Raw genomic sequence first — 21351 nt, forward strand, 5'->3', positions numbered from 1 at the left:
CAAGCCTACCACTGTTGTGTCGTCCGCAAACTTGATGATTGAGTTGGAGGCGTGCGTGGCCACGCAGTCGTGGGTGAACAGGGAGTACAGGAGAGGGCTCAGAACGCAACCTTGTGGGGCCCCAGTGTTGAGGATCAGCGGGGAGGAGATGTTGTTGCCTACCCTCACCACCTGGGGGCGGCCCGTCAGGAAGTCCAGTACCCAGTTGCACAGGGCGGGGTCGAGACCCAGGGTCTCGAGCTTGATGACGAGCTTGGAGGGTACTATGGTGTTGAATGCCGAGCTGTAGTCGATGAACAGCATTCTCACATAGGTATTCCTCTTGTCCAGATGGGTTAGGGCAGTGTGCAGTGTGGTTGAGATTGCATCGTCTGTGGACCTATTTGGGCGGTAAGCAAATTGGAGTGGGTCTAGGGTGTCAGGTAGGGTGGAGGTGATATGGTCCTTGACTAGTCTCTCAAAGCACTTCATGATGACGGATGTGAGTGCTACGGGGCGGTAGTCATTTAGCTCAGTTACCTTAGCTTTCTTGGGAACAGGAACAATGGTGGCCCTCTTGAAGCATGTGGGAACAGCAGACTGGTATAGGGATTGATTGAATATGTCCGTAAACACACCGGCCAGCTGGTCTGCGCATGCTCTGAGGGCGCGGCTGGGGATGCCATCTGGGCCTGCAGCCTTGCGAGGGTTAACACGTTTAAATGTCTTACTCACCTCGGCTACAGTGAAGGAGAGACCGCATGTTTTCGTTGCAGGCCGTGTCAGTGGCACTGTATTGTCCTCAAAGCGGGCAAAAAAGTTATTTAGTCTGCCTGGGAGCAAGACATCCTGGTCCGTGACTGGGCTGGGTTTCTTCCTGTAGTCCGTGATTGACTGTAGACCCTGCCACATGCCTCTTGTGTCTGAGCCGTTGAATTGAGATTCTACTTTGTCTCTGTACTGGCGCTTAGCTTGTTTGATAGCCTTGCGGAGGGAATAGCTGCACTGTTTGTATTCGGTCATGTTACCAGACACCTTGCCCTGATTAAAAGCAGTGGTTCGCGCTTTCAGTTTCACACGAATGCTGCCATCAATCCACGGTTTCTGGTTAGGGAATGTTTTAATCGTTGCTATGGGAACGACATCTTCAACGCACGTTCTAATGAACTCGCACACCGAATCAGCGTATTCGTCAATGTTGTTATCTGACGCAATACGAAACATCTCCCAGTCCACGTGATGGAAGCAGTCTTGGAGTGTGGAGTCAGCTTGGTCGGACCAGCGTTGGACAGACCTCAGCGTGGGAGCCTCTTGTTTTAGTTTCTGTCTGTAGGCAGGGATCAACAAAATGGAGTCGTGGTCAGCTTTTCCGAAAGGGGGGCGGGGCAGGGCCTTATATGCGTCGCGGAAGTTAGAGTAACAATGGTCCAAGGTCTTTCCTCCCCTGGTTGCGCAATCGATATGCTGATAAAATTTGGGGAGTCTTGTTTTCAGATTAGCCTTGTTAAAATCCCCAGCTACAATGAATGCAGCCTCCGGATAAATTGTTTCCAGTTTGCAGAGAGTTAAATAAAGTTCGTTCAGAGCCATCGATGTGTCTGCTTGGGGGGGGATATATACGGCTGTGATTATAATCGAAGAGAATTCTCTTGGTAGATAATGCGGTCTACATTTGATTGTGAGGAATTCTAAATCAGGTGAACAGAAGGATTTGAGTTCCTGTATGTTTCTTTCATCGCACCATGTCACGTTAGTCATAAGGCATACGCCCCCGCCCCTCTTTTTACCAGAAAGATGTTTTTTCCTGTCTGCGCGATGCGTGGAGAAACCTGTTGGCTGCACCGCTTCGGATTGCGTCTCTCCAGTAAGCCACGTTTCCGTGAAGCAAAGAACGTTACAGTCTCTGATGTCCCTCTGGAATGCTACCCTTGCTCGGATTTCATCAACCTTGTTGTCAAGAGACTGGACATTGGCAAGAAGAATGCTAGGGAGTGGTGCGCGCTGTGCCCGTCTCCGGAGTCTGACCAGAAGACCGCCTCGTTTCCCTCTCTTTCGGAGTCGTTTTTTTGGGTCGCTGCATAGGATCCACTCCGTTGTCCTGTTTGTAAGGCAGAACACAGGATCCGCGTCGCGAAAAACATATTCTTGGTCGTACTGATGGTGAGTTGATGCTGATCTTATATTCAGTAGTTCTTCTCGACTGTATGTAATGAAACCTAAGATGACCTGGGGTACTAATGTAAGAAATAACACGTAAAAAAACAAAAAACTGCATAGTTTCCTAGGAACGCGAAGCGAGGCGGCCATCTCTGTCGGCGCCGGAAGTGTTCTCTTATCGTTCTCCTGTATATTATGAGTACAACGTCTGCAATTAGAAGGCATCATGTTAATGTTACTACTGGTCGGCTGGTGGAGGTCCTGACGAACCAGGTCCAGATAAAGCATCATGTTAATGTTACTACTTAGCTTCGGCTGTTGAAGGTCCTGACGAACCAGGTCCAGATAAAGCATCATGTTAATGTTACTACTTAGCTTCGGCTGGTGGAGGTCCTGACGAACCAGGTCCAGATAAAGCATCATGTTAATGTTACTACTTAGCTTCGGCTGTTGGAGGTCCTGACGAACCACGTCCAGATAAAGCATCATGTTAATGTTACTACTTAGCTTCGGCTGTTGAAGGTCCTGACGAACCACGTCCAGATAAAGCATCATGTTAATGTTACTACTTAGCTTCGGCTGTTGGAGGTCCTGACGAACCACGTCCAGATAAAGCATCATGTTAATGTTACTACTTAGCTTCGGCTGTTGGAGGTCCTGACGAACCACGTCCAGATAAAGCATCATGTTAATGTTACTACTTATCTTCGGCTGTTGGAGGTCCTGACGAACCAGGTCCAGATAAAGCGTCCGGAGTGAAAAAGTTGAATGAAAAAAAGTAGAGAGAGGGAAAAACTAAAAATAGAAATTGTAATTTAATACTAAAAACTGTAAAGTTGTTAGGTAGCAAAGGTTAACAACAGAACTCACAGCAACATGTAAACAACTCTGCAAGTTGTAACCGGAAATGACCATACCACCAAAAAATAACTTAACAAGTTGCACATAAAGAATATTGGAGGATATTATAGGAATTCTTGTATTTATATCAAATTGTCAGGAGACTAATTATTTTTTTAGGAATACACACCTATACGGCATTATGAGTACATTCAGAGGGCAGATGGTTTCTGTACTACAGTTATACTAGTATTCATATCACTTACAGACTTTTAGGAGTTGTTTTGACTGCAACCTAAGCATATACAGTGCCTTGCGAAAGTATTCGGCCCCCTTGAACTTTGCGACCTTTTGCCACATTTCAGGCTTCAAAACATAAAGATATAAAACTGTATTTTTTTGTGAAGAATCAACAACAAGTGGGACACAATCATGAAGTGGAACGACATTTATTGGATATTTCAAACTTTTTTAACAAATCAAAAACTGAAAAATTGTGCGTGCAAAATTATTCAGCCCCTTTACTTTCAGTGTAGCAAACTCTCTCCAGAAGTTCACTGAGGATCTCTGAATAATCCAATGTTGACCTAAATGACTAATGATGATAAATACAATCCACCACGCTTCCTGCCATTCAGGACTTCTCTACCAGGCGGTGTCAGAGGAAGGCCCTAAAAATTGTGACTCCAGCCACCCTAGTCATAGAATGTTCTCTCTGCTACCGCACGGCAAGCAGTACCGGAGCTCCAAGTCCAGGTCCAAGAGGCTTCTAAACAGCTTCTACCCCCAAGCCATAAGACTCCTGAACAGCTAATCAAATGGCCACCCAGACTATTTACATTGCTCCCTCCCCCCGCACCCCAACTACGCTGTTACAACTCCGTTGTTATCTATGCATAGTCACTTTAATAACTCTACCTACATGTACATATTACCTCAATTACCACGACACCGGTGACACCGCACATCGACTCTGTACGGGTACCCCCTTTATATAGCCTCCACATTGACTCTGTACCAGTACCCCCTGTATATAGCCTCCACATTGACTCTGTACCGGTACCCCCTGTATATAGACTCCACATCGACTCTGTACCGGTACCCCCTGTATATAGTCTCCACATTGACTCTGTACCGGTACCCCCTGTATATAGCCTCCACATCGACTCTGTACCAGTACCCCCTGTATATAGCCTCCACATTGACTCTGTACCAGTACCCCCTGTATATAGCCTCCACATCGACTCTGTACCGGTACCCCCTGTATATAGCCTCCACATCGACTCTGTACCGGTACCCCCTGTATATAGCCTCCCCATTGACTCTGTACCGGTACCCCCTGTATATAGCCTCCACATCGACTCTGTACCGGTACCCCCTGTATATAGCCTCCACATTGACTCTGTACCGGTACCCCCTGTATATAGCCTCCACATTGACTCTGTACCGGTACCCCCTGTATATAGACTCCACATTGACTCCACATTGACTCTGTACCAGTACCCCCTGTATATAGCCTCCACATCGACTCTGTACCGGTACCCTCTGTATATAGCCTCCACATTGACTCTGTACCGGTACACCCTGTATATAGCCTCCACATTGACTCTGTACCGGTACCCCCTGTATATAGCTTCCACATTGACTCTGTACCGGTACCCCCTGTCTATAGCCTCCACATTGACTCTGTACTGGTACCCCCTGTACAGTGCCTTGCGAAAGTATTCGGCCCCCTTGAACTTTGCGACCTTTTGCCACATTTCAGGCTTCAAACATAAAGATATAAAACTGTATTTGTTTGTGAAGAATCAACAACAAGTGGGACACAATCATGAAGTGGAACGACATTTATTGGATATTTCAAACTTTTTTAACAAATCAAAACTGAAAAATTGGGCGTGAAAAATTATTCAGCCCCCTTAAGTTAATACTTTGTAGTGCCACCTTTTGCTGCGATTACAGCTGTAAGTCGCTTGGGGTATGTCTCTATCAGTTTTGCACATCGAGAGACTGACATTTTTTCCCATTCCTCCTTGCAAAACAGCTCGAGCTCAGTGAGGTTGGATGGAGAGCATTTGTGAACAGCAGTTTTCAGTTCTTTCCTCAGATTCTCGATTGGATTCAGGTGTGGACTTTGACTTGGCCATTCTAACACCTGGATATGTTTATTTTTGAACCATTCCATTGTAGATTTTGCTTTATGTTTAGGATCATTGTCTTGTTGGAAGACAAATCTTCGTCCCAGTCTCAGGTCTTTTGCAGACTCCATCAGGTTTTCTTACAGAATGGTCCTGTATTTGGCTCCATCCATCTTCCCATCGATTTTAACCATCTTCCCTGTCCCTGCTGAAGAAAAGCAGGCCCAAACCATGATGCTGCCACCACCATGTTTGACAGTGGAGATGGTGTGTTCAGCTGTGTTGCTTTTACGCCAAACATAACGTTTTGCATTGTTGCCAAAAAGTTCAATTTTGGTTTCATCTGACCAGAGCACCTTCTTCCACATGTTTGGTGTGTCTCCCAGGTGGCTTGTGGCAAACTTTAAACAACACTTTTTATGGATATCTTTAAGAAATGGCTTTCTTCTTGCCACTCTTCCATAAAGGCCAGATTTGTGCAATATACGACTGATTGTTGTCCTATGGACAGAGTCTCCCACCTCAGCTGTAGATCTCTGCAGTTCATCCAGAGTGATCATGGGCCTCTTGGCTGCATCTCTGATCAGTCTTCTCCTTGTATGAGCTGAAAGTTTAGAGGGACGGCCAGGTCTTTGTAGATTTGCAGTGGTCTGATACTCCTTCCATTTCAATATTATCGCTTTCACAGTGCTCCTTGGGATGTTTAAAGCTTGGGAAATCTTTTTGTATCCAAATCCGGCTTTAAACTTCTTCACAACAGTATCTCGGACCTGCCTGGTGTGTTCCTTGTTCTTCATGATGCTCTCTGTGCTTTTAACGGACCTCTGAGACTATCACAGTGCAGGTGCATTTATACGGAGACTTGATTACACACAGGTGGATTGTATTTATTATCATTAGTCATTTAGGTCAACATTGGATCATTCAGAGATCCTCACTGAACTTCTGGAGAGAGTTTGCTGCACTGAAAGTAAAGGGGCTGAATAATTTTGCACGCCCAATTTTTCAGTTTTTGATTTGTTAAAAAAGTTTGAAATATCCAATAAATGTCGTTCCACTTCATGATTGTGTCCCACTTGTTGTTGATTCTTCACAAAAAAATACAGTTTTATATCTTTATGTTTGAAGCCTGAAATGTGGCAAAAGGTCGCAAAGTTCAAGGGGGCCGAATACTTTCGCAAGGCACTGTATATAGCTTCCACATTGACTCTGTACCGGTACCCCCTGTCTATAGCCTCCACATTGACTCTGTACCGGTTCCCCCTGTATATAGCCTCCACATTGACTCTGTACCGGTACCCCCTGTCTATAGCCTCCACATTGACTCTGTACCGGTTCCCCCTGTATATAGCCTCCACATTGACTCTGTACCGGTACCCCCTGTATATAGACTCCACATTGACTCTGTACCGGTTCCCCCTGTCTATAGCCTCCACATTGACTCTGTACCGGTACCCCCTGTATATAGCCTCCACATTGACTCTGTACCGGTACCCCCTGTATATAGACTCCACATTGACTCTGTACCGATACCCCCTGTCTATAGCCTCCACATTGACTCTGTACCGGTACCCCCTGTATATAGCCTCCACATTGACTCTGTACCGATACCCCCTGTATATAGCCTCCACATTGACTCTGTACCGGTACCCCCTGTCTATAGCCTCCACATTGACTCTGTACCGGTTCCCCCTGTCTATAGCCTCCACATTGACTCTGTACCGGTACCCCCTGTCTATAGACTCCACATTGACTCTGTACCGGTACCCCCTGTCTATAGACTCCACATTGACTCTGTACCGATACCCCCTGTATATAGCCTCCACATTGACTCTGTACCGGTACCCCCTGTCTATAGCCTCCACATTGACTCTGTACCGGTTCCCCCTGTCTATAGCCTCCACATTGACTCTGTACCGGTACCCCCTGTATATAGCCTCCACATTGACTCTGTACCGGTTCCCCCTGTCTATAGCCTCCACATTGACTCTGTACCGGTACCCCCTGTATATAGCCTCCACATTGACTCTGTACCGGTTCCCCCTGTATATAGCCTCCACATTGTCCAGGTCTATGTCAGCCTATTCATTAAAGTTTAACTTGATATTTTGTTGTTTGGAAATATATAGTTGCTATTCCTCTGTCATCAAACTGTAGGTCAAAAGTAGCCATGTGCTTAGTAGCCAATCAGTTCAGAGAGAAGGAGCATGAAGGAGGCAGACAAGTACCAAAGTAAATGTGTTTGATCAGTAGCCAATCTGTTCAGAGAGAAGGAGCATGAAGGAGACAGACAAGTACCAAAGTAAATGTGTTTGATCAGTAGCCAATCTGTTCAGAGAGAAGGAGCATGAAGGAGACAGACAAGTACCAAAGTAAATGTGTTTGCTGCTTTAATCAACAAGTTTACCTTTCCATTTTATATTGTGACCCACATTTTAATGAGCTCATTTGAATAAAAAAATTATGAAATGTGAAAAACTGAAAATGTGTATAAGATAAAACCTAGATACAAGACCTAGAGACAAGACCTAGAGACAAGACCTAGAGACAAGAACTAGAGACAAGACCTAGAGACAAGACCTAGAGACAAGACCTAGAGACAAGACCTAGAGACAAGACCTAGAGACAAGACCTAGAGACAAGACCTAGAGACAAGACCTAGAGACAAGAACTAGAGACAAGACCTAGAGACAAGACCTAGAGACAAGACCTAGAGACAAGACCTAGAGACAAGACCTAGAGACAGGACCTAGAGACAAGACCTAGAGACAAGACCTAGAGACAAGAACTAGAGACAAGACCTAGAGACAAGACCTAGAGACAAGAACTAGAGACAAGACCTAGAGACAGGACCTAGAGACAAGAACTAGAGACAAGACCTAGAGACAGGACCTAGAGACAGGACCTAGAGACAAGACCTAGAGACAAGACCTAGAGACAAGACCTAGAGACAAGACCTAGAGACAAGACCTAGAGACAAGACCTAGAGACAAGACCTAGAGACAGGACCTAGAGACAAGACCTAGAGACAAGACCTAGAGACAGGACCTAGAGACAAGACCTAGAGACAAGACCTAGAGACAAGACCTAGAGACAAGAACTAGAGACAAGACCTAGAGACAGGACCTAGAGACAAGACCTAGGGACAGGACCTAGAGACAAGACCTAGAGACAAGACCTAGAGACAAGACCTAGAGACAAGACCTAGAGACAAGACCTAGAGACAAGACCTAGAGACAAGACCTAGAGATAAAACCTAGAGACAAGACCTAGAGACAAGACCTAGAGAATGATAATTGAAGTGAAGAAAGCTTTCATGGTAAACTCTGAAACAGCTTTTCATAGACATGTCCCTATATCTCACACACGATATAGGCATTGAAGGAGCAATCATATGTCACCTGCCATGCACCTGACTCGGTCAACATTGTACAGCCTCTATCCCCATCAGGCACTTTTGGTTCCCCATCAGGCACTTGTGGTTCCCCATCAGGCACTTTTGGTTCCCCATCAGGCACTTTTGGTTCCCCATCTGCCCATTTGGAAAAGGTGAGGGGTTGGCCTTTCGAATCTACCTGAAACTTCCCCTCTTTCCTGTTGTCAACATTGAGCCATGCATTCTTCAATGCCCCTTCAAAGACCTGAGTGAGAGCAGTGTTTTCCTCCTCGTTCTTCGGCAAAGCCAACACCAAGCCCCTCTTGGTACAGAACTGAACAGCATCGTCGAAGGAACCCGGTCTCTTGTGTGACACAAAGTACTTCTTGTCAACTCTTCTGGTGAAGTCATAGTTTATGGCTGAAGAGAAACCAGGTATTAATGCAGTCAGTCTAACATTAAAAGGGGAAACAAAAGTTGCCTTTTTATATTTCCCTAACGCCAACACATGACTAAATTCACACCTCCTTTTCCCAAATTACGAATACTGCATAATATATGTTGAATGGATACTTAGTAAGAGACAATATAATCTACGGATGCAGTATCTTAATTTGAGCCAGTTTCACACAGCAGGAAAATGAACCTGCAGCAACAATGAACCTGCAGAAATATGAATTGTTATGTGGATTATAAAGAATGGACATTATTTGCAGGGATTGATGATCCATGTTTTGTTAAGGAAAAACAAGTCTGACATTGTTAAGTGGAAATTAAACTTTAGAAGCCTTTTTAAACCTCGAGGACACTACAAGTTTGCATTTACTATTGTGCAGGAAAATTCTCAGTGACAACTGAGTGATCAAATTAAGATCCGGGATCTGTAATGTTGCATTCAAGTACATATCCTCATGCTCTCTGAAATTCACTTCCTTACCCAACTCCAGTTTGACCAAGCTTTCTTGCAGGGGTTCCAGGTCTAAGTCTGTGAAAACAGAAGGTGTGACTAGAGAGAACCAAATAATAAATACATAACCAGGAAGAGATCAATCAGCTGTATACCAGTAGCTCCTGCAGGGCCCGGGGGTCCAGGTGGACCAGGTGGACCAGGGACTCGTTCATCTTCACCAACTAAACAAGGAACTCCAGAGAGTTCAGGAGGTCCAGGTGGCCCTATGGAGAGATAATAGAGATGTGGATGGCTGTTTAATGATAGGAGATAAAGAGATGTGGATGGCTGTATAATGATAGGAGATACAGAGATGTGGATAGCTGTATAATGATAGGAGATAAAGAGATGTGGATGGCTGTATAATGATAGGAGATAGAGATATGGATGGCTGTATAATGATAGGAGATAGAGATGTGGATGGCTGTATTATGATAGGAGATAATAGAGATGTGGATGGCTGTTTAATGATAGGAGATAGAGATGTGGATGGCTGTTTAATAATAGGAGATAATAGAGATGTGGATGGCTGTATAATGATAGGAGATAAGAGAGATGTGGATGGCTGTATAATGATAGGAGATAAAGAGATGTGGATGGCTGTATAATGATAGGAGATAGAGATATGGATGGCTGTATAATGATAGGAGATAGAGATGTGGATGGCTGTATTATGATAGGAGATAATAGAGATGTGGATGGCTGTTTAATGATAGGAGATAGAGATGTGGATGGCTGTATAATGATAGGAGATAATAGAGATGTGGATGGCTGTTTAATGATAGGAGATAGAGATGTGGATGGCTGTATAATGATAGGAGATAATAGAGATGTGGATGGCTGTATAATGATAGGAGATAATAGAGATGTGGATGGCTGTATAATGATAGGAGATAGAGATGTGGATGGCTGTATTATGATAGGAGATAATAGAGATGTGGATGGCTGTTTAATGATAGGAGATAGAGATGTGGATGGCTGTATAATGATAGGAGATAATAGAGATGTGGATGGCTGTATAATGATAGGAGATAATAGAGATGTGGATGGCTGTATAATGATAGGAGATAATAGAGATGTGGATGGCTGTATAATGATAGGAGATAAGAGAGATGTGGATGGCTGTATAATGATAGGAGATAATAGAGATGTGGATGGCTGTATAATGATAGGAGATAATAGAGATGTGGATGGCTGTATAATGATAGGAGATAAGAGAGATGTGGATGGCTGTATAATGATAGGAGATAATAGAGATGTGGATGGCTGTATAATGATAGGAGATAATAGAGATGTGGATGGCTGTATAATGATAGGAGATAATAGAGATGTGGATGGCTGTATAATGATAGGAGATAATAGAGATGTGGATGGCTGTATAATGATAGGAGATAAGAGAGATGTGGATGGCTGTATAATGATAGGAGATAAGAGAGATGTGGATGGATGTATAATGATAGGAGATAAGAGAGATGTGGATGGCTGTATAATGATAGGAGTAGCGTTGGACCCGAGAGATGTGGATGGCTTTATAATTTTAAAGGTTTTCCCAAATTACCAAGATGGAGGCAAATCTATCCTGACAGGCTTTATGGGTTGTAGAGTCAAATGTGTTCAGCATGAGGAAAGACACTTACATACAAATTAGAAACAAGTTACCAGTCTATACTTGAGTCATCTGACCTTGTTAAGGATCTTTGTTTCATTATCTAAGAAGAACATTCACAGCTTTACTTATAATTCACTTGCCTCAGCCCCTTTTAATGGGGCGGCAGAGTAGCCTAGTGGTTAGAGCGTTGGACTAGCCTCAGCCCCTTTTAATGGGGCGGCAGGGTAGCCTAGTGGTTAGAGCGTTGGACTAGCCTCAGCCCCTTTTAATGGGGCGGCAGGGTAGCCTAGTGGTTAGAGCGTTGGACTAGCCTCAACCCCTTTTAATGGGGCGGCAGGGTAGCCTAGTGGTTAGAGCGTTGGACTAGCCTCAGCCCCTTTTAATGGGGCGGCAGGGTAGCCTAGTGGTTAGAGCGTTGGACTAGCCTCAGCCCCTTTTAATGGGGCGGCAGGGTAGCCTAGTGGTTAGAGCGTTGGACTAGCCTCAGCCCCTTTTAATGGGGCGGCAGAGTAGCCTAGTGGTTAGAGCGTTGGACTAGCCTCAGCCCCTTTTAATGGGGCGGCAGAGTAGCCTAGTGGTTAGAGCGTTGGACTAGTCTCAGCCCCTGTTAATGGGGCGGCAGAGTAGCCTGGTGGTTAGAGCGTTGGACTAGTCTCAGCCCCTTTTAATGGGGCGGCAGAGTAGCCTGATGGTTAGAGCGTTGGACTAGTCTCAGCCCCTTTTAATGGGATCGGCAGGGTAGCCTAGTGGTTAGAGCGTTGGACTAGCCTCAGCCCCTTTTAATGGGGCGGCAGGGTAGCCTAGTGGTTAGAGCGTTGGACTAGCCTCAGCCCCTTTTAATGGGGCGGCAGGGTAGCCTAGTGGTTAGAGCGTTGGACTAGCCTCAGCCCCTTTTAATGGGGCGGCAGGGTAGCCTAGTGGTTAGAGCGTTGGACTAGTCTCAGCCCCTTTTAATGGGGCGGCAGGGTAGCCTAGTGGTTAGAGCGTTGGACTAGCCTCAGCCCCTTTTAATGGGGCGGCAGAGTAGCCTAGTGGTTAGAGCGTTGGACTAGTCTCAGACCCTTTTAATGGGGCGGCAGAGTAGCCTAGTGGTTAGAGCGTTGGACTAGTCTCAGCCCCTTTTAATGGGGCGGCAGAGTAGCCTAGTGGTTAGAGCGTTGGACTAGTCTCAGCCCCTTTTAATGGGGCGGCAGGGTAGCCTAGTGGTTAGAGCGTTGGACTAGTTCAATTCCCCGAGCTGACAAGATACAAATCTGTCGTTCTGCCCCTGAACAGGCAGTTAACCCACTGTTCATAGGCCAGGTTTATTTTGGCAAATGGCACAGACAAAACCTCTTTCTAGGAATTGATGTGGTTATTTAATTGAGGTCTTCAGAGTTCTTTGTCTTCCAAAAAAATGGTGAAGGGTGTTGTGACCCCCTTACGTGAAGGGTGTTGTGACCCCCTTACATAAGGGGTGTTGTGACCCCCTTACGTGAAGGGTGTTGTGACCCCCTTACATGAAGGGTGTTGTGACCCCCTTACATGAGGGGTGTTGTGACCCCCTTCCGTGAGGGGTGTTGTGACCCTGTCAGACTCTACCTCTCTCTCCAGGTGGACCAGGAAGTCCAGGCATGCCTATGGAGAGACAACAGGTATAGGGTTCATCACCATACTGTACACACCAAAGACAGCTTCAATTAGCCTGTAAAGTGCTCTGCAGTCTGATCTGGCTTAAAGTGGCACTTTATTACAAAATCAACAGTCTATGTTATTGTTTTTTTATGTTTTATTTTTTATCAAAGGCTAACAGCAGGAAATATACCGGGATTGGCCATTCACATTATACCCTAGCCCCAGTTATGTTTGGCAACTGGTACAGACAAGGCCTGTTGTAGGAGTAGGAGGGTTTATCTAACCGAGGTAATTCAGAGTTCTTTGTTCTCCATCATCAGGTACGCAAATGAATGTACATGTTTAAAGTGACAGTTTACTCCAAAATCAACCGTCTTATATTTTGGGTTATGATAGGGTAAGGCAGTTGTACTAAGCTTGCAACTCATTTACCTCCAGAAGGCCCAACAGGCCCACGAGGGCCAGGAGAACCAGGAAACCCAGGCATTCCTCTAGGACCCTGGCATTCACACTTCTCCATCTGGCCTGGCAGAACCAGCAGGGAGAAGACACAGAGCCCCAAAGTCAGAGGTCTGCTCAGAGCCATAACCTAAAACACCAGGGAGAAGAACACAGAGACCAAAGTCAGAGGTCTGCTCAGAGCCATAACCTAAAACATCTGGGAGAAGAACACAGAGACCAAAGTCAGAGGTCTGCTCAGAGCCATAACCTAAAACATCTGGGAGAAGAACACAGAGACCAAAGTCAGAGGTCTGCTCAGAGCCATAACCTAAAACACCAGGGAGAAGAACACAGAGACCAAAGTCAGAGGTCTGCTCAGAGCCATAACCTAAAACATCTGGGAGAAGAACACAGAGACCAAAGTCAGAGGTCTGCTCAGAGCCATAACCTAAAACATCAGGGAGAAGAACAGAGACCAAAGGGACAGTAAATCACTGGTGTCAAACAAACAGAAGAACAGGAAACATCTGCTCATAAATTACATGATGGGAACCTTTACTGTCAATGGGATCGACAAGAATACAAGCTGTTGAAAAGCAGCATGTAGAATATGTGAATGTGTCATTTCAACAGCTTGACTCTGCCACTTTGTTGCCAGTTGAGGGATGGAACGAAAATGTAACCTCTCTCAAATGAGACAGATGGACTGATTGATGACGGGACTAACAGGAGATCAACATGCTAGTTTAAACAGAAGCTATTGGTGTGTTTACAAAGACTCAAATAGAAACAGCAACAGAACCAGTGAAGTAATAGGAACATCGATTGATGACAGGATAACACAGTTAGAATCAGCTCATAACACATTGATAATATATATTCTTCCATAATCGATGGTTGTAATGATTGAAATGACCGTTGAACATCCGTACAGCTTACATATTGTGCCTTTAAACTGCAGTAATATAATTAAGACAAAAACTAAACAAGTGGGAACCATACCTCTTAAGTTGATGTGCTGGGAATGAATGTGATGTTTCTGTCCTGCTTTGCAACAGAATGATAGAGAAATGGGTTGGTGCAGCAACTTATAAAGACATTGGTAAACAACACGTCACTTTGAAGGATTCATTATGATCGGGAAGTACTTGTGAAGTTCATTTACAGTTTACTGGAAAAGAGACAAAAACTTGGAATGTAAAACCCAGAGTGCCCTGTCAATGTTCACATTTATCACAAAATACTGATGCACGTGGAATCATCTAGCAAGAACACAAACAAATCTCTGACATCCCATTGCGAAAATTCCACTTCAGTTCCATTCCACTTCTGGTGTGTTTGAGTAAGAAAGACTTCCAGTCCAAGGCAAAACAAGGACACAATTATCTCGTCCGAACGACTTAGTATCTTTTGTAGTTTGAGTTAGCGTGCAATGTTGTTATTCCCGGCTCACATTAGGCTGTTTCAACTCAGGAGAAGCATTATAGTCATATAGTTATCACGTTATCACGTTATCACGTTATTAACGTTATCACGTTAGGCCCTAGTCCAATGTTATCACGTTAGGCCCTAGTCCAGTGTTATCACGTTAGGCCCTAGTCCAGTGTTATCACATTAGGCCCTAGTCCAATGTTATCACGTTAGGCCCTAGTCCAATGTTATCACGTTAGGCCCTAGTCCAGTGTTATCACATTAGGCCCTAGTCCAATGTTATCACGTTAGGCCCTAGTCCAATGTTATCACGTTAGGCCCTAGTCCAATGTTATCACGTTAGGCCCTAGTCCAATGTTATCACGTTAGGCCCTAGTCCAATGTTATCTCGTTAGGCCCTAGTCCAGTGTTATCACGTTAGGCCCTAGTCCAATGTTATCACATTAGGCCCTAGTCCAATGTTATCACGTTAGGCCCTAGTCCAATGTTATCACATTAGGCCCTAGTCCAATGTTATCACGTTAGGCCCTAGTCCAATGTTATCACATTAGGCCCTAGTCCAATGTTATCACATTAGGCCCTAGTCCAATGTTATCACATTAGGCCCTAGTCCAATGTTATCACGTTAGGCCCTAGTCCAATGTTATCACGTTAGGCCCTAGTCCAATGTTATCACGTTAGGCCCTAGTCCAATGTTATCACGTTAGGCCCTAGTCCAATGTTATCACGTTAGGCCCTAGTCCAATGTTATCACGTTAGGCCCTAGTCCAGTGTTATCACGTTAGGCCCTAGTCCAATGTTATCACGTTAGGCCCTAGTCCAGTGTTATCACGTTAGGCCCTAGTCCAATGTTATCACGTTAGGCCCTAGTCCAATGTTTTCACGTTAGGCCCTAGTCCAATGTTATCACGTTAGGCCCTAGTCCAATGTTATCACGTTAGGCCCTAGTCCAATGTTATCACGTTAGGCCCTAGTCCAATGTTATCACGTTAGGCCCTAGTCCAATGTTATCACGTTAGGCCCTAGTCCAATGTTATCACGTTAGGCCCTAGTCCAGTGTTATCACGTTAGGCCCTAGTCCAATGTTATCACGTTAGGCCCTAGTCCAATGTTATCACGTTAGGCCCTAGTCCAATGTTATCACGTTAGGCCCTAGTCCAGTGTTATCACGTTAGGCCCTAGTCCAATGTTATCACGTTAGGCCCTAGTCCAGTGTTATCACATTAGGCCCTAGTCCAGTGTTATCACATTAGGCCCTAGTCCAATGTTATCACGTAAGGCCCTAGTCCAATGTTATCACGTTAGGCCCTAGTCCAATGTTATCACGTTAGGCCCTAGTCCAATGTTATCACGTTAGGCCCTAGTCCAATGTTATCACGTTAGGCCCTAGTCCAATGTTATCACGTTAGGCCCTAGTCCAGTGTTATCACATTAGGCCTTAGTCCAATGTTGATAACAGGATTCGATGTTCCTTTTGATGGCATAGAAGGCCCTTCTTGTCTCTCAGATGGTTCACAGCTTTGTGGAAGTTACCTGTGGCGCTGATGTTCAGGCTGAGGTACGTGTAGTTTTTTTCTCTAGGGCAACGATGTCTAGATGGAATTTGTATTTGTGGTCCTGGCAACTGGACCTTTTTATGAACACCATTAGTTTTGACTTACTGAGATTTACTGTCAGGCCCTGGTCTGACAGTATCTGTGCAGAAGATCTAGGTGCTGCTGTAGGCTTTCCTTGGTTGGTGACAGATCTAGGTTCCTGCTGTAGGCCCTCCTTGGTTGGTGACAGATCTAGGTTCCTGCTGTAGGCCCTCCTTGGTTGGGGAGAGAAGCACCGGATCATCAGCAAACAGTAGAATAGTGCCCTCGCCAATTCACTGATATATATGTTGAAGACGGTGTGGCTTAAGCTGCATCCCTGTCTCACCCTATGGCCATGTGGAAAGAAATGTGTGTTTTTTGCCAATTTCTTTTACACACTTGTTTGTGTACATCGATTTTGTAATGTCGTATGTTTTTCCCCCAACACCACTTTCCATCAATTTGTACAGCAGACCTTCATGCCAAATTGAGTCAAAAGCAATTTTGAAATCAACAACCCACAAGAATACGTTGCCTTTATTTTGCTTTCTTTGTTTATCAATGAGGGTGTGCAGGGTGAATACATGGTCTGTTGTATGGTCATTTGGTAAAAAGCCAATTTGACATTTGCTCAGTACATTGTTTTCACTGAGGAAATGTAAGAGTCTGCTGTTAATGATAATGCAGAGGATTTTCCCATGCTTGCTGTTGACACATATCCCACTTTAGTTATTGGGGTCAAATATGTCTCAACTTTTGTGAATTGGGATGATCAGTCCTTGGTTCCAAATATTGGGGAAGATGCCAGAGCTAAGGATGATGTTAAAGCGTTTAAGTACAGCCATTTGGAATTTGTGGTCTGTATATTGTATCATTTCATTTAGGATAACATCAACACCACAGGCCTTTTTGGGTTGGAGTGTTTGTATTTTGTCCTGCAGTTCATTCAATGTAATTGGAGAATCCAGTGGGTTCTGGTCGTCTTTAATAGTTGATTCTAAGATTTGTATTTGATGTTTTCTCTGTTTGTTGTTTGGTGTAGGGCCAAAAAGATTGGAGAAGTGGTTTACCCATACATCTCCTTTTCGGATAGTTAACTCTTGTTGTTGTTTGTTTAGTGTTTTCCAATTTTCACAGAAGCGGTTGGAGTCTATGGATTCTTCAATGACATTGAGCTGATTTCTGACGTTCTGTTCCTTCTTTATCCGTACTGTATTTCTGTATTGTTTTAGTGATTCACCGTAGTGAAGGTGTAGACTCAGGTTTTCTGAGTCTCTGTTTTTGGTTGGACAGGTTTCTCAATTTCTTTCATAGGTTTTTGCATTCTTCATCAAACCATTTGTCAGTGTTGTTCATTTTCTTAGGTTCTCTGCTTGATATGTTTAGATTTGATAGGGAAGCTGAGAGGTCAAATATAGTGTTTAGGTTTTCTACTACCAAGTTTACAGTGGAACATTTTACCCAGGAAGTTGTCTAAAAGGGATTGGATTTGTTGTTGCCTCATTTTTTATTTTTTTTGGTAGGTTTCCTAACTACTTTCCTTAGCATTTCTTAATATTATTCAGTTCCTTTGTAATGCTCTGTTCAAGTAGACTGTGATTTTGCTGTGATCTGATATGGGTGTCAGTTGGCTGACTGTGAACACTCTGGGTTGAGGTCAGTGATAATGTAGTCGACAGTACTACTGCCAAGAAATGAGCTACAGGTGTACTGTACCTACCGTAGGAGTCCCCTCGAAGCCTACCATTGACTATGTACAGTACTCCTGCGACAGTTGGTGTCTTTCATTCAAAATATTCACAAAAATCTAACCTTTAATTGAAGTAAAATTATTAGGGAAAAATACATGTGAAATTCATATTGTTCTCCGAAACATGTGTGACACAATTATTGGCACCCCTAGAAATACATATTGTTCTCCGAAACATGTGTGACACAATTATTGGCACCCCTAGAAATACATATTGTTCTCCGAAACATGTGTGACACAATTATTGGCACCCCTAGAAATACATATTGTTCTCCGAAACATGTGTGACACAATTATTGGCACCCCTAGAAATACATATTGTTCTCCGAAACATGTGTGACACAATTATTGTCACCCCTAGAAATACATATTGTTCTCCGAAACATGTGTGACACAATTATTGGCATCCCTAGAAATACATATTGTTCTCCGAAACATGTGTGACACAATTATTGGCATCCCTAGAAATACATATTGTTCTCCGAAACACGTGTGACACAATTATTGGCATCCCTAGGAATACATATTGTTCTCCGAAACATGTGTGACACAATTATTGGCACCCCTAGAAATACATATTGTTCTCTGAAACATGTGTGACACAATTATTGGCACCCCTAGAAATTCATATGAGTAAAATCTGAAGTATATTCTCATTCGTATTTTACGTTTTTAAGTTTACCTGAGTGATTAGGAACACTTAAATGGTAAGCCATGACCTCCTGTTTCACTGGGGTATAAATATGAGGTGACACAGGCCAAGTTCCCATAGTCATCCATCACTATGGGAAAGACCCGCGAATATAGTAATGATGTGCGAGAAAAGGTTGTTGAGCTGCATAATTCAGGAAATGGCTATAAGTTAATAGCCCAACGGTTGAAAATGCCCATTTCCACCATCAGGGTGATAATGAAGAAGGTTAAAGCAACTGGAGATGTTAACAACGGGCCTGGAAGAGGACGTGTGTCTATATTGACCCCACGCACAGTGGGGAGGATGGTTCCAGTGGCCAAAAAAGGATCACAGTTGAAAAATTGTAGACGTTAGTTGGGGCGGCAGGTAGCCAAGTGGTTAGAGGGGCGTTAGGTAGTTTAGTGGTTAGTTGGGGCGGCAGGTAGCCAAGTGGTTAGAGGGGCGTTAGGTAGTTTAGTGGTTAGTTGGGGCGGCAAGTAGCCAAGTGGTTAGAGGGACGTTAGGTAGTTTAGTGGTTAGTTGGGGCGGCAGGTAGCCAAGTGGTTAGAGGGGCGGCAGGTAGCCAAGTGGTTAGAGGGGCGGCAGGTAGCCAAGTGGTTAGAGGGGCGGCAGGTAGCCTAGTGGTTAGAGGGGCGGCAGGTAGCCAAGTGGTTAGAGGGGCGGCAGGTAGCCAAGTGGTTAGAGGGGCGTTAGGTAGTTTAGTGGTTAGTTGGGGCGGCAGGTAGCCAAGTGGTTAGAGGGACGTTAGGTAGTTTAGTGGTTAGTTGGGGCGGCAGGTAGCCAAGTGGTTAGAGGGGCGGCAGGTAGCCAAGTGGTTAGAGGGGCGGCAGGTAGTTTAGTGGTTAGTTGGGGCGGCAGGTAGCCAAGTGGTTAGAGGGGCGTTAGGTAGTTTAGTGGTTAGTTGGGGCGGCAGGTGGTTAGAGGGGCGGCAGGTAGCCAAGTGGTTAGAGGCGCGTTTGGTAGTTTAGTGGTTAGTTGGGGCGGCAGGTAGCCAAGTGGTTAGAGGGGCGGCAGGTAGCCAAGTGGTTAGAGGCGCGTTTGGTAGTTTAGTGGTTAGTTGGGGCGGCAGGTAGCCAAGTGGTTAGAGGGGCGTTTCCTTAGTTAGCAAACAGGAGGATATGTTTCTCTGTTGACATCATTTCCTTTAGAATTTCTAGCTAAATGTAAAAGCTTCCTGTTTTGATTCATATACCAAATTAGCATACCTCCTGAGTCCCTTCCCTGTTTCATACCTGGTAGTTTGGTGGATGGGACTACCAGCTGTCTGTAACCTAGAGGGCAACCAGTGGGTCCATCTCTTCTATACCAGGTTTCTTGTAGGATGTCATTTTCTGTATTTCTGATTTCCAGGTTCCTGCTCTTTAGGCCAAAGGCAGATGACCTCAGGCTCTGGATAGTCCAGGATGAAATAGTGAAGAATTTGTGTGGATGTGGCTGGTGGTGCTGTGGTCTGGATGTAGGTCCTCCCAGCGTGGGTCCTCTATGTGTAGGTCCGGGGAGGGGGGTCACACAGGTCTGGGTGGGGTGTCTGTTGATCTGATACTCCTGTGTGAGGTGTTGGGGCTGCAGTTGAGGGTGATGTCCTTTAGGGTCCTGGCGAAGGTGGGCACTGCTGCCTTGGTGGACCTGATCATAAAGACTGTTCAAGTCCAGGGTGGAATGGTGGGCCAGGAAAACATCTGGTTTTGAGGCACAGTCACGGGAAATATATTTCTCTCTCCCCTCCCTCCTACCTCTCTCTCTACTCTATATTTCTCTCTCTCTCTCTCCCCTCCCTCCTACCTCTCTCTCCCCTCCCTCCTCTCTATATTTCTCTCTCCCCTCCCTCCTACCTCTCTCTCTACTCTATATTTCTCTCTCTCTCCTCTCCCTCCTACGTCTCTCCTCTCTATATTTCTCTCTCTCCCCTCCCTCCCTCCTACCTCTCTCTCTCCCTCTCTCTCTCTCCCCCTCCCTCCTACCTCTCTCTCTCTCCCCCCTCTCTCTCGCTCCTCCAGTCAGCCCAGACTGGCTTGTGCAATAGACAGTTGTTTCCATGATTGAATCTGGAGATTCTGTCGTAACTCTTTTGGGCTGGGCTCAAATCTACTATGTTAAACCCCAGCTTTTCCATCTCTCATCTGGCAGTGGACAGACTCACTCAGACTTCAACTCTCCATGCAGGAGGACTCAATGCAATAGATTATTACTGACGTTTAGTATGGATGAAAGGTGTAACATATATCTAAACACGTGCTCATTCTAACACCATCATGTCATAGTTTAACATGTGGTCTTATCTGACTGGCACTGTCAGTTCCCTTTCCTCTTCATGTTTTACTGTTTCCTACACATTTAATACCAAAACTGACTTTAGACTTCTCATCATCTGACTTAAAACCAAAGCACAGTGATGGTCTCTTTCTTTCCATCACATCTTCCCTTCCCCATTCCCTATTCCTTTCCATTCCCTATTCCTTTCCATTCCCTATTCCTTTCCATTCCCTATTCCATTCCCTATTCATTTTCCATTCCCTATTCCTTTTCCTTTCCCTATTCCTCTTCCTATTGCTTTCCATTCCCTATTCCTTTTCCTTTCCCTATTCCTTTTCCTTTCCCTATTCCTTTACATTCCCTATTCCTTTTCCATTCCCTATTCATTTTCCATTCCCTATTCCTTTCCATTCCCTATTCCTTTTCCATTCCCTATTCCTTTTCCATTCCCTATTCCTTTTCCTTTCCCTATTCCTTTTCCTATTGCTTTCCATTCCCTATTCCTTTTCCTTTCCCTATTCCTTTTCCTTTCCCTACTCCTTT

At 44.7% G+C, this 21351-nt stretch overlaps 1 protein-coding gene across 3 annotated transcripts; it reads right to left on the bottom strand.

Annotated features, from left to right (window-relative positions):
• Positions 1 to 8341: 8341 nt before the first annotated feature.
• On the bottom strand, positions 8342 to 19977 carry LOC139422345 (mannose-binding protein C-like). Of its 3 annotated transcripts, none has more exons than XM_071173547.1 (6): positions 19788 to 19977; positions 13095 to 13251; positions 12630 to 12665; positions 9553 to 9663; positions 9428 to 9475; positions 8342 to 8910 (listed from the first exon to the last, which is right to left on the bottom strand). In XM_071173547.1, the coding sequence occupies exons 2-6, from the start codon at positions 13246 to 13248 to the stop codon at positions 8468 to 8470; spliced, it is 792 nt and encodes a 263-aa protein (XP_071029648.1). In that variant the 5' UTR covers positions 13249 to 13251; positions 19788 to 19977; the 3' UTR covers positions 8342 to 8467. The 3 variants fall into 3 exon arrangements, with proteins under 3 accessions (XP_071029648.1, XP_071029647.1, XP_071029649.1); XM_071173546.1 differs by lacking the exon at positions 19788 to 19977 and adding an exon at positions 14106 to 14155; XM_071173548.1 differs by lacking the exons at positions 9428 to 9475; positions 19788 to 19977 and adding an exon at positions 14106 to 14155.
• Positions 19978 to 21351: the final 1374 nt, after the last annotated feature.

The sequence above is a fragment of the Oncorhynchus clarkii genome, chromosome 12 (assembly GCF_045791955.1).
Source record: "Oncorhynchus clarkii lewisi isolate Uvic-CL-2024 chromosome 12, UVic_Ocla_1.0, whole genome shotgun sequence".
Lineage (NCBI taxonomy): Eukaryota > Metazoa > Chordata > Actinopteri > Salmoniformes > Salmonidae > Oncorhynchus > Oncorhynchus clarkii.